General features: G+C 42.0%; 1 protein-coding gene across 2 annotated transcripts in view; it reads left to right on the top strand.

Moving 5' to 3' along the window:
- The window catches only part of LOC121550091 (guanine nucleotide exchange factor VAV3), a 144,652-nt gene that overhangs the window by 63,137 nt on the left and 63,065 nt on the right, over positions 1–18,450 (top strand). For both annotated transcript variants that reach the window (XM_041862223.2, XM_041862224.2), the window contains exons 3-6: positions 12,225–12,283; positions 12,380–12,448; positions 12,797–12,908; positions 17,900–18,001. In XM_041862223.2, the coding sequence (XP_041718157.1) occupies positions 12,225–12,283; positions 12,380–12,448; positions 12,797–12,908; positions 17,900–18,001 (342 nt within the window). The remainder of the gene's footprint in view (positions 1–12,224; positions 12,284–12,379; positions 12,449–12,796; positions 12,909–17,899; positions 18,002–18,450) is intronic.

Below are 18,450 nucleotides of genomic sequence, written 5' to 3' on the forward strand. Positions count from 1 at the left end.
TGACTGACTATGACTGACTGACTGACTGACTGACTATGACTGACTGACTATGACTGACTGACTGACTGACTGACTGACTGACTTACTGACTATGACTGACTGACTATGACTGTGAGATCTACTGTCCAGGGCCCAGATTCACAAAACCTGATATTTTTTCCTAATCTAGTGATTTAAGAAGAAAATTAAGCAAAATTACTATTCCTCAAAAAGTTACGACAAAATTAGATTCTTGAAAATAAAGTTATTGGAAATGTTCTTAATTCCAAGATAGCTAAACTCTTGTCTTAAACTCAGGGCGGTGAGAGAAAAAGCTCATGAAAGCAATTGAACATGTATAATTCACTCACAAACTTAATCTGAAAGTTTCAGTATTGATTATTTTAAACCCAAGAACATGTTTTAGAACAGTAATCTCAGTAAGAAATATGCTAACATGATTGCCATTGCTAGCTAGATAGCTAGCTAAAACGGTTGCCTAGCAGCAAACATCTTAAGAAGATTTGTAAGAAGATATTTGAGAAGTTCGTAAGAAAATCATTCAATCTTAAGATATTGTTGAGGAATTGCACTTATGAACTATCTTATGAACTTCTTATTTTTTCCTTAAGAAGCTTCTTAAGTTTTTGCGTAAAGTGTTTTGTGAATATGGGCCCTGGTCTTCTTATGATGCCCTGAGCTGAAGTCTGCTCTCTGTCGTAAACTCTATGGTCATAACTTGAAACTTCATGGTTGTTACAGAGTTATATGCTGACCTGGTTATTAATGTCAATGTTTAAAATGAGTTCATTTACGGTCTATAACCTACCATAAGATCGGGTTTGAACTTCCTTTGTCAAACATTGCAAGTCTTGTAATGATGTGTTTTCTGGTTTGTGGTCTAGATAAAGTGGTTTGTAAGTGAGCAGTATTTTAAGGTCTGTATAAAAGTGGTGTTTTGTAAGAATGTGCTTGGTGTTTATGACTCACCAGGCCAAGCTATTACAGAGCACTCACCCTAAACTGGCCCCAGAACATTCTGGAGACCTTCCCAAACACACAGCTCAGAACGCATTAACAGCCTGTCTCAGGAGAGGCGTTCATTCAAACCTGCCACGCTAACACACCACGCCCACCCTCACGCACAGACTTATGCACGCATACACACACACACCACCTGCCACGCCAGCAACCCCAGCTGGTCCCAGAAAGCCTCACTAACCATCCATCACTCTGAGCTATTACATCATTTCCTGTGGGTCAGCCAGTCAGTCAGTCAGTCAGCCAGTCAGCCAGTCAGTCAATCACCTAGTCAGCCATTCACCCAGCCAGTTAATCAGTCAGTCAGCCAGTCAGTCAGCCACCTAGTCAGCCACCCACCCAGCCAGTCAGTCAGCCACCTAGTCAGCCAGCCAGTCAGTCAGCGAGTCAGTCAGCCACCTAGTCAACCAGCCACCCACCCAGCCAGTCAGCCAGCCAGCCAGCCAGCCAGTCAGCCACCTAGCCAGCCACCCAGCCAGTCAGCCAGTCACCCAGCCAGCCAGCCAGTCAGCCAGCCAGTCATCCAGTCAGCTAGTCAGCCACCCAGCCAGCCACCCAGCCAGTCAGCCTGTAATCCTGTAAGCCAGTCAGCCAGTCAGCCAGTCAGCCAGCCAGCCAGCCAGCCAGCCAGTGTGCTTCCCAGTGGGACCTACAGGCAGAAGATGACCTTTTAATCAGATCTAGACTGCTGCTGGCTGGCTGGCTGACTGGCTGACTGGCTTACAGGCTTACAGGCTGACTGGCTGGGTGGCTAGCTGACTGGATGACTGGCTGGCTGACTGGCTGACTGGCTGGGTGGCTGGCTGACTAAGTGGCTGACTGGCTGGGTGACTGGCTAGGTGGCTGACTGACTGGCAGGGCTTGAAAACTATTACAGATTACAAAGGGAAGCACAGCCGTGAGCTGCCCAGTGACACAAGCCTACCAGACGAGCTAAACACACTTCTATGCTCGCTTCGAGGCAAGCAACACTGAAGCATGCATGAGAGCACCAGCTGTTCCAGATGACTATGTGATCACGCTCTCTGTAGCCGATGTGAGTAAGACTTTTAAGCAGGTCAACATTCACAAGGCCGCAGGGCCAGACGGATTACCAGGACGTGTACTCCGAGCATGTGCTGACCAACTGGCAAGTGTCTTCACTGACATTTTCAACATGTCCCTGACTGAGTCTGTAATACCAACATGTTTCAAGCAGACCACCATAGTCCCCGTGCCCAAGGACACTAAGATAACCTGCCTAAATGACTACCGACCCGTAGCACTGACGTCTGTAGCCATGAAGTGCTTTAAAAGGCTGGTTATGGCTCACATCAACACCATTATCCCAGAAACCCTAGACTCACTCCAATTTGCATACCGCCCCAACAGATCCACAGATGATGCAATCTCTATTGCACTCCACACTGCCCTTTCCCACCTTGACAAGAGGAACACCTATGTGAGAATGCTATTCATTGACTACAGCTCAGCGTTCAACACCATAGTGCCCTCAAAGCTCATCACTAAGCTAAGGATCCTGGGACTAAACACCTCCCTCTGCAACTGGAACCTGGACTTCCTGACGGGCCGCCCCCAGGTGGTAAGGGTAGGTAACAACACATCTGCCACGCTGATCCTCAACACAGGGGCCCCTCAGGGGTGCTTGCTCAGTCCCCTCCTGTACTCCCTGTTCCCTCCCATGACTGCATGGCCAGGCACGACTCCAACACCATCATTAAGTTTGCCGACGACACAACAGTGGTAGGCCTGATCACCGACAACGATGAGACAGCCTATAGGGAGGAGGTCAGAGACCTGGCCATGTGGTGCCAGGATAACAACCTCTCCCTCAACGTGACCAAGACAAAGGAGATGATTGTGGACTACAGGAAAAAAAAGAGGACTGAGCACGCCCCCATTCTCATCGACGGGGCTGTAGTGGAACAGGTTGAGAGCTTCAAGTTCCTTGGTGTCCACATCACCAACAAACTATCATGGTCTAAACACACCAAGACTGTCGTGAAGAGGGCACGACAAAGCCTATTCACCCTCAGGAGACTGAAAAGATTTGGCATGGGTCCTCAGATCCTCAAAAAGTTCTACAGCTGCACCATCGAGAGCATCCTGACTGGTTGCATCACCGCCTGGTATGGCAACTGCTCAGCCTCCGACCGCAAGGCACTACAGAGGGTAGTGTGTATGGCCCAGTACATCACTGGGGCCAAGCTTCCTGCCATCCAGGACCTCTATACCAGGCAGTGTCAGAGGAAGGCCCTCAAAATTGTCAAAGACTCCAGCCACCCTAGTCATAGACTGTTCTCTCTGCTACCGCATGGCAAGCGGTACCGGAGCGCCAAGTGTAGGTCCAAAAGGCTTCTCAACAGCTTCTACCTCCAAGCCATAAGACTCCTGAACAGCTAATCATGGATACCCGGACTATTTGCACTGCTCCCCCCTCCCCCACTCCCCCCCATCTTTTTACGCTGCTGCTACTCTGTTAATTATTTATGCATAGTCACTTTAACTCTACCCACATGTACATATTACTTCAACTACCTCAACTAGCCGGTGCCCCTGCACATTGACTCTGCACCGGTACACCCCTGTATATAGCCTCCCTACTGTTATTTTATTTTACTTCTGCTCTTTTTTTCTCAACACTTTTTTGTTGTTGTTGTTGTTTTATTTTACTTTTTTATTAAAAAATAAATATATTGTTGGTTAAGGGCTGTAAATAAGCATTTCACGGTAATGTCTACAGCTGTTGTATTCGGCGCATGTGGCAAATAAAATTGTATTTTATTTTATTTGAATCAGTTGACTCTCCTGCGATCCTAGCCTTTAAAAACCAAGAGGCGAGAAGCAGAACTAACCTTCAGAATTCAGCCTATTGCTCCAGGGTGACTCCCAGTACATGTTCATGCTCTAGTGAGATGTTAGATGGAGTATTCGAGACAGAACATGGGTTCATAGAAAGGTGATGCAACAGAGAAGACAGCCATAGAGAGATCGGGGTAGAGGGAGAATATTAGGAGTGAGAGGGGGGAGCCCCTGTGGAGCCCCTGTGGAGCCTGTCTCACAGGCTGCATACGGTGCATGACTCTGTCTAGAGCCAAACACTCCAACATCTCAGTGTGGGCCTAGCGTGAGTCTACTGGTACTGAAAAGTATTCTCTTCTCTTTTTCATGCCACATTCAAAGGATAACAGCCTCTGCTTTCAAAGGAACAAAAAGGACACACACACATGTAGAATAGTGAACATTCACTTCGTCTGAGGAATACAGAGAATTACTGTAGAGGGTCTATGACCCTAATATGATGTACTATCTGACTCCATGATTATCTGAAGGCTATAGGCCCATAATCGTATCCAATGGTAGCCAAGGTTGCGAGCCTTGCATCACCACTCAAAATACTATAAGATGCATGTGTATAGGTTTACCGCAATTATTAAGAGGCTAAGGAACAAAGAGCTAATATCTTGCAATTGATGTCCTAGCATTAAATGATTGAGTTAACCTTAGCTCAGAGATGCACAGTTAGAGACCGAGCATATATGCTATTGGGAAAAACATTAGACATTTCACCAAATAATAATTCAAGGAATATTACTCAGAAATGTGAGGACTACGGTTCGTATCTATTTGAAAGTAATCAGATGTATTACAGTTATGCAATAAGAATACAATTAACAAATGGTACACACGAAAAATCTTCCCGATAAAACAAAATATATATATATCCTGTGTTAACAGCATGGAAAATTCACCACTATGACATACACACGTACATCAGAAGATTGGTTTACCAATGACTCCATGATCAACGTTTAGTATGAAAAAATAAATACAAATGTATGCACTAACTGTAAGTCGCTCTGGATAAGAGCGTCTGCTAAATGACAAAAATGTAAATGTAAATGTTTAAACCCAGCTTTTATTCTTCCAAGAGCACCAAATCCCAGTATCTTCCACCGTCTAATTAACCTCACTTTGCATGGCCCAAAACTTTAAAACAAAAGGCATAAAACTTCACATGCATTCTTTAATCTAATCACCACACCTCAACACTATCTGATAAGAGCACTCCCTGTGTCGCTCCTCTTTGAACTATCCGCTGTTTGACGAACAGAATAACACAGTTTCTCTGTAATAATAAATCCATAGCACTTACAGTACAATGAAACATATCAAAATTCATAGCTCTTTATGAACTCTTGAAACAATCCAAACATGACAATTTAATTCACACAGTAACATTAATTTAGTCAATTCAAGTTTCATCAGTCATCACACCTCTCCTGGTGTCAGTGACCCCAGGACTTCCGTGAGAACATCTCTTCCTGAAAATTGCCACAGCGAAGGTGTGACACTCCTGTGAGATGCAAATATACAGCCATCCATCCGGACAATGTCAAATTGAATCGACATGCCAGGCTGGCTTCAGCAAGTCACTAGACGCACCATCATCTCTGGCCTTCATCATCATTCACATTTGTTCACTAAATTATGTTTTCCCACAACAGTGAGCACATGGTATGCTAGTCACACAGTGTCACAGGAGTTTCACTAGATGGTGTCTGAGGTGATAATAACAGTAGAAACACTTGTGATTCCTTGTCTTTCTCTCTCTCTCTCTCTCAATGCAGCGGTCTAAGGCACTGCATCTCAGTGCTTGAGGCGTCACTACAGACCCCCTGGTTCGATTCCAGGCTGTATCACAACCGGCCGTGATTGGGAGTCCCATAGGGCGGCGCACAATTGGCCCAGCGTCATCCGGGTTTGGCCGGTGTAGGCCGTCATTGTAAATAAGAATTTGTTCTTAACTGACTTGCCTAGTTAAATAAAGGTAAAATAAAACATAAAGAAATTAAAATTGAAGGGCTTTATTGGCATGGGAAACATAGGTTAACATTGCCAAAGCAAGTGAAGTAGATAGTAAACAAAAGTGAAATTAACAATAGAAATTAACAGTAAGCATTACACTCAGAAGTTCCAAAAGAATAAAGACATTTCAAATGTCATATTATGTATATATACAGTGTTGTAACAATGTGCAAATAGTTAAAGTACAAATGGGAAAATAAATAAACATAAATATGGGTTGTATTTACAATGGTGTTTGTTCTTCACTGGTTGCCCTTTTCTTGTGGCAACAGGTCACAAATCTTGCTGCTGTGATGGCACACTGTGGTATTTCATCCAGTAGATAAGGGAGTTTATCAAAATTTGGTTTGTTTTCTAATTCTAAATATGTGTCTAATATGTTCATACATTTGGCAGGAGGTTAGGAAGTGCAGCTCAGTTTCCACCTCATTTTGTGGGCAGTGTGCACATAGCCTGTCTTCTCTTGAGAGCCAGGTCTGCCTACGGCATCCTTTCTCAATAGCAAGGCTATGCTCACTGAGTCTGTACATAGTCAAAGCTTTCCTTAAGTTTGGGTCAGTCACAGTGGTCAGATATTCTGCCACTGTGTACTGTCTGTTTAGGGGCGAAATAGCATTCTAGTTTGCTCTGTTTTTTAATTAATTCTTTCCAATGTGTCAAGTAATTCTCTTTTTGTTTTCTCATGATTTGGTTGGGTCTAATTGTGTTGTTGTTGTTGTCCTGGGGCTCTGTGGGGTCTGTTTGTGTTTGTGAACAGAGCCCCAGGACCAGCTTGCTTAGGGGACTCTTCTCCAAGTTCATCTCTCTGTAGGTGATGGCTTTGTTATGGAAGGTTTGGGAATTGCTTCCTTTTAAGTGGTTATAGAATTTTATGGATATTTTCTGGATTTTGATAATTAAAGGGTATTGGCCTAATTCTGCTCTGCATGCATTATTTGGTGGTTTTCGTTGTACACAGAGGATATTTTTGCAGAATTCTGCATGTTGAGTCTCAATTTGGTATTAGTCCCATTTTGTGAATTCTTGGTTGGTGAGCGGACCCCAGACCTCACAACAATAAAGGGCAATGGGTTCTATAACTGATTCAAGTATTTTTAGCCAGATCCTAATTGGTATGTCAAATTCTATGCCCTTCTTGCCTTGTCTCTCAGATCGTTCACAGCTTTGTGGAAGTTACCTGTGGCGCTGATGTTTAGGCCGAGGTACAGTGGATATAAAAAGTCTACACACCCCTGTTAAAATGCAGGTTTTTGTGATGTAAAAGAATGAGACAAAGATAAATCATGTCAGAACTTTTTCCACCTTTAATGTGACCTATAACATGAAGAATTCAATTGAAAAACAAACTGACATCTTTGAAGGGGAAAAATTAAAAATTAAAAACTCACAATAACCTGGTTGCATAAGTGTGCACACCCTTAAACTAATACTTTTTTGAAGCACCTTTTGATTTTATTACAGCACTCAGTCTTTTTGGGTAGGAGTCTATTAGCATGGCACATCTTGACGTGGCAATATTTGCCCATTCTTCTTTGCAAAAGCGCTCCAAATCTGTCAGATTGCGAGGACATCTCCTGTGCACAGCCCTCTTCAGATCACCCCAGAGATGTTCAATTGGATTCAGGTCTGGGCTCTGAATGGGCCATTCCAAAACGTTAATCTTCTTCTGGTGAAGCCATGCTTTTGTGGATTTGGATGTGTGCTTTGGGTCGTTGTTGTGCTGAAAGGTGAACTTCCTCTTCATCTTCAGCTTTCTAACGGACGCCTGAAGGTTTTGTGCCAAAATTGCCTGGTATTTGGAACTGTTCATAATTCCCTCCACCCTGACTAAGGCCCCGGTTCCAGCTGAAGAAAAATAGCCCCAAAGCATGATGCTGCCACCACCATGCTTCACTGTGTGTATGGTGTTCTTTGGGTGATGTGCAGTGTTGTTTTTGTGCCAAACATACCTTTTGGAATTATGGCCAAAAAGTTCAACCTTGGTTTCATCAGACCATAACACATTTTCCCACGTGCTTTTGGGGGACTTGATGTTTGTTTTTTGCAAACTTCAGCCGGGCTTGGATGTTTTTCTATGTAAGAAAAGGCTTCCGTCTTGCCACCCTACCCCATAGCCCATTCATATGAAGAATACTATATATAATATAATAATATTGTTGTCACATGTAGCACACAGCCAGTACTTGCCAGAAATTCCTGCAGTTCCTTTAATGTTGCTGTAGGCCTCTTGGAAGCCTCCCTGACCAGTTTTCTTCTCGTCTTTTCATAAATTTTGGAGGGACGTCCAGTTCTTGGTAATGTCTCTGTTGTGCCATATTTTCTCCACATGATGATGACTGTCTTCACTGTGTTCCATGGTATATGTAATGCTTTGGAAATTATTTTGTACCCTTCTCCTGACTGATATCTTTCAACAATGAGATCCCTCTGATGCCTTGGAAGCTCTCTGCGGACCATGGCTTTTGCTCTGAGATGCAACTAAGAAAATGTCAGGAAAATCCTACTAGAACAGCTGAACTTTATTTGTGATTAATCAGAGTCACTTTAAATGATGGCAGGTGTGTAATGACTTCTATTTAACATGAGTTTGAATGTGATTGGTTAATTCTGAACACAGCCACATCCCCAGTTATAAGAGGGTGTGCACACTTATGCAACCAGGTTATTGTAAGGTTTTCATTTTTCCCCCTCGAAGATTTCAGTTTGTTTTTCAATTGAATTGTTCACATTATAGGTCACAATAACAGTGTCAAAAGTTATATCATGATTTATCTTTGTCTCATTCTTTTACATCACAAAAACCTGGCATTTTAACAGGTGTGTGTAGACTTTTTATATCCACTGTATGTGTAGTTTTTTGTGTGCTCTATGTCAATGGTGTCTAGATGGAATTTGTATTTGTGGTCCTGGCAACTGGACCTTTTTTGGAACACCATTATTTTTGTCTTACTGAGATTTACTGTCAGGACCCAGGTCTGACAGAATCTGTGCGACTTACAGTTGGTGAGTGCATACATTATTTTATTTTTTTTCATACTGGCCCCCCGTGGGAATCGAACCCACAACCCTGGCATTGCAAACGCCATGCTCTACCAACTGAGCTACATCCCTGCCGGCCATTCCCTCCCCTACCCTGGACGATGCTGGGCCAATTGTGTGCCGCCCCATGGGTCTCCCGGTCGCGGCCGGCTACGACAGAGCCTGGGGCTCTGACATTTGACTTCAGATTCTAGTAGGGTGAGGCCGGGTGCTGCAGACTGTTCTAGTGCCCTCGCCAATTCGTTGATATATATGTTGAAGAGGGTGGGGCTTAAACTGCATCCCTGTCTCACCCCACGGCCCTGTAGAAAGAAATGTGTGTGTTTTTTGCCAATTTTAACCGCACACTTGTTGTTTGTGTATATGGATTTTATAATGTCGTATGTTTTTCCCCCAACCCCACTTTCCATCAATTTGTATAGCAGACCCTTTTAAAAAAAAGTATTTATTTATTTGTATTGAATTTTTTTGTCATTTAGCAGACCCTCATGCAAAATTGAGTCAAAAGCTTTTTTGAAATCAACAAAGCATGAGAAGACTTTGCCTTTGTTTTGGTTTGTTTGTTTGTCAATTAGGGTGTGCAGGGTGAATACGTGGTCTGTCGTACGGTAATCTGGTAAAAAGCCAATTAGACATTTGCTCAGTACATTGTTTTCACTGAGGAAATGAACTAGTCTGCTGTTAATGATAATGCAGAGGATTTTCCTGAGGTTGCTGTTGACGCATATCCCACGGTAGTTATTGGGGTCAAATTTGTCTCCACTTTTGTGGATTGGAGTGATCAGTCATTGGTTCCAAATATTGGGCAAGATGCCAGAGCTTTAAGTATAGTATAGCCAATTGGAATTTGTGGTCTGTATATTTTATCATTTCATTGAGGATACCATCAACACCACAGGCCTTTTTGGGTTGGAGGGTTTATATTTTGTCCTGTAGTTCATTCAGTGTAATTAGAGAATCCAGTGGGTTCTGGTAGTTTTTAATAGTTGATTCTAAGATTTGCATTTGATCATGTATATTTTTTTGCTGTTTGTTATTTGTTATAGGGCCAAAAAGATTGGAGAAGTGGTTTACCCATACATCTCCATTTTGGATAGGTAGCTCTTCGTGTTGTTGTTTGTTTAGTGTTTTTCAATTTTCCCAGAAGTGGTTAGAGTCTATGGATTCTTCAGTTACATTGAGCTGATTTCTGACATGCTGTTCCTTCTTTTTTCGTGGTGTATTTCTGTATTGTTTTAATGATTCACCATAGTGGAGGCGTAGGCTCAGGTTTTCTGGGTCTCTATGTTTTTGGTTGGATGGGTTTCTCAATTTCTTTCTTAGGTTTTTGCATTCTTCATCAAACCATTTGTCACTGTTGTTACTTTTCTTCGGTTTTCTGTTTGAGATTTTTAGATTTGATATGGAAGCTGAGAGGTCAAATATATTGTTTAGGTTTTCTACTGCCAAGTTTACACCTTCACTATTACAGTGGAACGTTTTGTCCAGGAAGTTGTCTAAAAGGGATTTAATTTGTTGTTGCCTAATTGTTTTTTAGTAGGTTTCGACACTACTTTCCTTTCATCTATAGCGTTTCTTAATATTATTCAGTTCCTTTGGCTTTGATGCCTCATGATTGAGCATTGCTCTGTTCAAGTAGACTGTGGGCTGACTGTGAACGCTCTGAGAGACTCTGGGTTGAGGTCAGTGATAAAGTAGTCTACAGTACTCTCTCTCTCTCTCTCTCTCTCTCTCTCTCTCTCTCTCTCTCTCTCTCTCTCTCTCTCTCTCTTTCCCTCCCTGTCCTTCCTGCTCTTCATCCCACTCCATCTCTATCTCCTCTGGTCCCCACAGGGCCTACAGTCATGTTGGGGAAATACTACACCCTTATCTGACACATTCAATAACACTAACACATTACTGCGATCACTAGGGTCACTGGCTTTACTATGACCACTGTTGAGCTCAACAGCAGAAAGGACTACAACCTTCATAATGCACTTCACCTAACCCATTCAAGTGGAGAGCAATAGAGCTCAACTCGTAGTATCAACAATCTGCTGTGAAACAAAGGCCAATTAAAAACTATAGATCTCTTGGCCAATATCCTGTGTGCGTGTGTGCGTGTGTGTGTGTGGGTGGGTGGGTGGTTGTGTGTGCCTAATGCAATTTATTAGTAGCGTGGCTGGGTGAGGGGACATCTAGATGAGCTGGTGTGATCAGTATTGATCAGTGAGAGCTGAGGGCTAGTGACGTATGTGTGTGTGTGTGAGTGTGTGTGTGAGTGTCTGCGTTTACAGGCAAATAGATCATCTACAGAGAAAAAGGAAGGAATTACAACAATGAACAAACAGGAGATTTCTATATGTTACGCAATATGAAGCCACTATAAGAACATAATTGTTTGTTTAAAGTTGTATTTTTGCTCACCCAGCGTACGGTTAGAAATGCTCTTATTATACTGTATCAGGTCAAGGACATTGTCATTACTGTCCAATTCAGTGTGAAATTACATGCGTCATACATGTCAATCACATGTTCATTGACTCACAGAGCCGAACACTACTAATTAAGGTAAAGATACAATCATTGATTTTATTCTTCAACCACTTTTACACTATTGTATCGTCATATTGGTCTATTTGTATTTTATCTAGTAATTTATGTACCATGATTTATTTACAGGAATCTCTATAGGGATTATAATGGGGAAATGTAAGATCACTAAGGTTCATATTCAGTTTAGAGTGATTATCACATTATTTAGCATATTTATATATTTCCCCTTTCTGTAATACACATGATGTCATGTTCTATTTTTGACACTCAAGGTGCAGGTTGATGGTCACTAGACTTGATACTGAATGTTATGGATTATTCTCATATCTGTTGATAGTGATTGATGCCAGACTAGAGGTACAAGGACCTAGGATACACTTGTTATTCACTGTTGTATTGTATTGATGACATTCTGTGAACACTGTGTGATTCTTTAGCAGCTGATAAAGTCATAGCCTTTTATTTGGGTTTCCTACAAGCCTCTCGGGCTGGTGTTTACAGAACATTTGGTGATGTCTGAAACAAGAAACAAAAATATGTTAATTCATTATGCACTAAAACACCATGTTGTTAACTTTATGGATTATGTTGGAATGTCATGTAATCACTCACAATCTACTACTCTTCCATAGGTCTCGTACTGTAATGCTCTACTATTGGGGAACACTGCCCTCTAATGTCTAAAAAACAGATGTACAACACTAATATGATCATTACAGTAACCAAGTCTATAACGTTTCCATTCATTTTCATTGAAGGTTATGGACACATTATCCAAACTGTCCCGCACAACGATTTCAGAACAAACCGGAATAAAGTAAGTTCTGACCAAGTGTTTATTCCAATTTCCAAATCAAATTGGGTTTTGTATTAGTACATGTTTGGTGCCATTACATAACTTTTCTTTCCGAAGGGCTTTTCCTTCAGAGGAGAGTCTAGAAGAAGATGAGGACATCTATAACCACCTAGAAGACCTGATTGAGTAAGTCTACCTCTTGGCCTGTCTTACTGTCTCTTACTGGTCTACTCAGTCTTGGAACACAACTTATCGTCCCTGGCTTCTTCTGGGAGAAGAACACAGCTGCTAAGCTAATTGGCTTAGATGATGTGTAGGCTGTCAGAGATGGCCAGTGGCTCTATTCACACTCACACCATTCCAGACTTCTGGACAAAACCACACATACACACAAAGAGTCACAAACCCATGCAGACACACATGCATGCAAGCATGCGCACAATCACGTGTGTATGACTATGCGTATGATGATGATAACAACAGCAGTATAAATGTTACAGTATTATAATGGTAACCTGTTTGTGTGTGTGACAGTGAGAATGGAGTGGAGGATGAGGAGGATCTTTATGACTGTGTCTATGATGATGAAGATGGAGGAGAGATCTATGAAGATCTGATGAAGGCTGAAGCCGTCCCTCCTCCTCTGGTTAGTTCAAATCAAGTCAAATTTTATTCGTCACATGCTTCGTAAACAACAGGTGTAGACTAACAGTGAAATGCTTACTTACGGGTCCTTTTCCAACAATGCAGAGTTTAAGATATAAATAGTGACACAAGGAATAAATAATAAATACACAGTGATAACGAATAACAATAATTAGTAAAAATAACATGGCTATATAAAGGGAGTTCCAGTACTGAGTCAATGTGCAGGGGGAGTTCAATCACATCTCTCTCTCTCTCTCTCTCTCTCTCTCTCTCTCTCTCTCTCTCTCTCTCTCTCTCTCTCTCTCTCTCTCTCTCTCTCTCTCTTTCTCTCTCTCTCTCTCTCTCTCTCTCTCTCTCTCTCTCTCTCTCTCTCTCTCTCTCTCTCTCTCTCTCTCTCTCTCTCTCTCTCTCTCTCTCTCTCTCTCTGTCTGTGTCTCTCTGCATCTCTCTGTCTCGCTCTCTCAATTAAATTCAAAAGGCTTTATTGGCATGGAAGTGTTAACACATACATTGCCAAAGTAAACATATAGACACATATCAAATGAATGATGACACAGATAGATAATAACAGGAAAAATAATAATACTCAATGAGTAATAACAATTAACAGGACAATACAGTAAGAAATGAATGAGGACAATATTGAAATAGTGAGAGTGTACTGTCTGTTTACAACCAAATAGCATTGAATTTTACTTTGACATTTTGTGTGGTCTTTCCAATAGGTGATATATACAATTTTTTGGTTGGGCCAGATTTTCAGAGTGTTGTCCTGAGGCTTTGTTGGGTTGGTAGTGGTTAGTGAACATAGCCTCAGGACTACCTGGCTGAGGGGATTCTTCTCTATGTTCACCTCTTGGCATTTGAGGGCTTTGAAATGGTAGGAGTGGGGGTCACTTGTTTTTAAATGATTATAACATTTGGTGGCTCTTTTTGGGATATGAATCAGAAGAGGGTAATGGCCTAATTCTGCTCTGCATGCGTTGTTTGGAGTTTTTCTCTGTACTCTGAGGATGCTCTTACAGAATTCTGCATGCAGGGTTTCAGTTGGGTGTTTTTCCAATTTGTCAAATTCTTGCTTTGTAAGCAGACCCCACACTTCACTACCATATAGTGCAATTGGTTATATTATTGATTAGAATATTTTGAGCCAGATCCTAATTGATATGTCTAATTTAATATATATTTTAATGGCATAGAAAGCCCTCCTTGATTTGTCTTTCAGTTAATTCACGGCCAGCTTGAAGTTCCCTGTGGATCATTTTTTTTGTCCCAAATATGTGTAGGTGTGTGTTTGTTCTATATGAGTGGAGGCCAGTAAAACAGTATATCGGTTTCCCTGACATCTAGACCTTTTCTGAGATAACATAATGTTTGATTTCTTGAAATTGACTGTCATTGCCCAGGTCTGACAGAACTGTTGCAGATGATCTAATTGTTGCTGTAGCCCCTATGGGGGGGACCCAGTACCCAGTCGATGTGCAGGGGGAGTTCACTCACCTCTCTCTCTCTCTCTCTCTCTCTCTCTCTCTCTCTCTCTCTCTCTCTCTCTCTCTCTCTATATATATATATATATCTCTCTCTCACTCTCTCTCTCCCTCTCTCTCTCTTCCCCTCTCTATCTCTCTCTCTCTCTCTATCTCTCTCTCTCTCTCTCTCCCTCTCTCTCTCTCTCTCTCTCTCTCTCTCTCTCTCTCTCTCTCTCTCTCTCTCTCTCTCTCTCTCTCTCTCTCTCTCTCTCTCTCTCTCTCTCTCTCTCTCTCTCTCTATCTCTCAATTTCAATTCAATTCAATTTAAGGGCTTTATTGGCATGGGAAACGTAAGTTAACATTGCCAAAGCAAGTGAAGTAGATAGTAAACAAAAGTGAAATAAACAATACATATTAACAGTAAACATTACACTCAGAAGTTCCAAAAGAATAAAGACATTTCAAATGTCATATTATGTATATACAGTGAGGGACAAAAGTATTTGATCCCTTGCTGATTTTGTACGTTTGCCCACTGACAAAGACATGATCAGTCTATGATTTTAATGGTAGGTTTATTTGAACAGTGAGAGACAGAATAACAACAAAAACATTCAGAAAAAAACGCATGTCAAAAATGTTATAAACTGATTTGTATTGTAATGAGGGAAATAAGTATTTGAGTGGAGGCCAGTAAAACAGTATATCGGTTTCCCTGACATCTAGACCTTTTCTGAGATAACATAATGTTTGATTTCTTGAAATTGACTGTCATTGCCCAGGTCTGACAGAACTGTTGCAGATGATCTAATTGTTGCTGTAGCCCCTATGGGGGGGACCCAGTACCCAGTCGATGTGCAGGGGGAGTTCACTCACCTCTCTCTCTCTCTCTCTCTCTCTCTCTCTCTCTCTCTCTCTCTCTCTCTCTCTCTCTCTCTCTCTCTCTCTCTCTCACTCTCTCTCTCCCTCTCTCTCTCTTCCCCTCTCTATCTCTCTTCCTCTCTATCCCCCCTCTCTCTCTCTCTCTCTCTCTCTCTCTCTCTCTCTCCCTCTCTCTCTCTCTCTCTCTCTCTCTGTTCTCTCTCTCTCTCTCTCTCTCTCTCTCTCTCTCTCTCTCTCTCTCTCTCTCTCTCTCTCTCTCTCTCTCTCTCTATCTCTCAATTTCAATTCAATTCAATTTAAGGGCTTTATTGGCATGGGAAACGTAAGTTAACATTGCCAAAGCAAGTGAAGTAGATAGTAAACAAAAGTGAAATAAACAATACATATTAACAGTAAACATTACACTCAGAAGTTCCAAAAGAATAAAGACATTTCAAATGTCATATTATGTATATACAGTGAGGGACAAAAGTATTTGATCCCTTGCTGATTTTGTACGTTTGCCCACTGACAAAGACATGATCAGTCTATGATTTTAATGGTAGGTTTATTTGAACAGTGAGAGACAGAATAACAACAAAAACATTCAGAAAAAAACGCATGTCAAAAATGTTATAAACTGATTTGTATTGTAATGAGGGAAATAAGTATTTGACCCCTGACTTAGTACTTGGTGGCAAAACCCTTGTTGGCAATCACAGAGGTCAGTCGTTTCTTGTAGCTGGCCACCAGGTTTGCACACATCTCAGGGGGGATTTTGTCCCACTCCTCTTTGCAGATCTTCTCCAAGTCATTAGGGTTTCGAGGCTGACGTTTGACAACTCGAACCTTCAGCTCCCGCCACAGATTTTCTATGGGATTAAGGTCTGGAGACTGGCTAGGCCACTCCAGGACCTTTATGTGCTTCTTCTTGAGCCATTCCTTTGTTGCCTTGGCCGTGTGTTTTTGGTCATTGTCATGCTGGAATACCCATCCACGACCCATTTTCAATGCCCTGGCTGAGGGAAGGAGGTTCTCACCCAAGATTTGACGGTACATGGCCCCGTCCATCGTCCCTTTGATGCGGTGAAGTTGTCCTGTCCTCTTAGCAGAAAAACACCCCCAAAGCATAATGTTTCCACCTCCATGTTTGACGGTGGGGATGGTGTTCTTGGGGTCATAGGCAGCATTCCTCCTTCTCCAAACACGGCGAGTTGAGTTGATGGCAAAGAGCTCGATTTTGGTCTCATCTGACCACAACACTGACACCCAGTTCTCCTCTGAATCATTCAGATGTTCATTGGCAAACTTCAGAAGGGCATGTATATGTGCTTTCTTGAGCAGGGGGACCTTGCGGGCGCTGCAGGATTTCAGTCCTTCACGGCGTAGTGTGTTACCAATTGTGACTATGGTCCGAGCTGCCTTGAGATCATTGACAAGATCCTCCCGTGTAGTTCTGGGCTGATTCCGTTCTCATGATCATTGCAACTCCACGAGGTGAGATCTTGCATGGAGCCCCAGGCCAAGGGAGATTGACAGTTATTTTGTGTTTCTTCCATTTGCGAATAATCGCACCAACTGTTGCCACCTTCTCACCAAGCTGCTTGGCGATGGTCTTGTAGCCCATTCCAGCCTTGTGTAGGTCTACAATCTTGTCCCTGACATCCTTGGAGAGCTCTTTGGTCTTGGCCATGGTGGAGAGTTTGGAATCTGATTGATTGCTTCTGTGGACAGGTGTCTTTTATACAGGTAATAAACTGAGATTAGGAGCACTCCCTTTAAGAGTGTGCTCCTAATCTCAGCTCGTTACCTGTATAAAAGACACCTGGGAGCCAGAAATCTTTCTGATTGAGAGGGGTTCAAATACTTATTACCCTCATTAAAATGCAAATCAATTTATAACATTTTTGACATGCGTTTTTCTCTCACTGTTCAAATAAACCTACCATTAAAATTATAGACTGATCATGTCTTTGTCAGTGGGCAAACGTACAAAATCAGCAGGGGATCAAATACTTTTTTCCCTCACTGTAGACAGTGTTGTAACAATGTGCAAATAGTTAAAGTACAAATGGGAAAATAAATAAACATAATCTCTCTCTCTCTCTCTCTCTCTCTCTCTCTCTCTCTCTCTCTCTCTCTCTCTCTCTCTCTCTCTGTCTCTCTCTCTCTCTCTCTCTCTCGCTCTCTCTCTCTCTGTCTGTCTGTCTGTCTGTCCCTGCCTCTCTCTTTCTGACTCTCTGCCTCTCTCTCTCTCTGTCTCTCACTCTCTCTCTGTCTGTCCGTCTGGCTCTGTCTGGCTCTCTCTCACTCTCTTTCTCTCTCTCGCTCTCTCTCCACAATTTTATGCATTAAGCTAGAATCCTTAATTGAAATAATAACGCCGCGGGCACCCTTCCTTTCTTTTGGTAAAAAGCTGAGGGACGGGCCTGGAGAAATGTAACCATTCTCAAGATAGAGATATAGCTATGGATGCTAGGAATTTATAAGTTACAGTATATTCTTCAAGAAGCAATAGGTATATATCATACATTTATAAGTCCAAAAATGGATGTTGCAACTATGGATTCTAGCTTTAAGGCTCTGCTTTGACAGCTGTGTTTTGTGTGTGTGTGTGTATGTCTGTGTGTGTGCGTGTGTGTGTGTGTGTGTGTGTAGTCGTTACAGAAGCAGGTAGAGACGGACATCAGGAGCTGCTGTCTGACAGAGATCAAGCAGACTGAGGAGAAGTACACAGAGACTCTGGAATCCATAGAGAAGGTAAGGTGTTACTGCCAAATACAGTTGAAGTCGGAAGTTTACATACAACTTAGCCAAATACATTTAAACTCAGTTTTTCACAATTCTTGACATTTAATCCTAGTATAAATTCCCTGTCTTAGGTCAGTTACGATCACCACTTTATTTTAAGAATGTGAAATGTCAGAATAATAGTAGAGAGAATTATTTATTTCAGCTTTTATTTCTTTCATCACATTCTCAGTGGGTCAGAAGTTTACATAAACTCAATTAGTATTTGGTAGCATTGCCTTTAAATTGTTTAACTTGGGTCAAAAGTTTCAGGTAGCCTTCCACAAGCTTCCCACAATAAGTTGGGTGAATTTTGGCCCATTCCTCCTGACAGAGCTGGTGTAACTGAGTTAGGTTTGGAGGCCTCCTTGCTCGCACACACTTTTTCAGTTTTGGCCACAAATTATCTATAGGATTGA

The sequence above is a fragment of the Coregonus clupeaformis genome, chromosome 34 (assembly GCF_020615455.1).
Source record: "Coregonus clupeaformis isolate EN_2021a chromosome 34, ASM2061545v1, whole genome shotgun sequence".
NCBI lineage: Eukaryota > Metazoa > Chordata > Actinopteri > Salmoniformes > Salmonidae > Coregonus > Coregonus clupeaformis.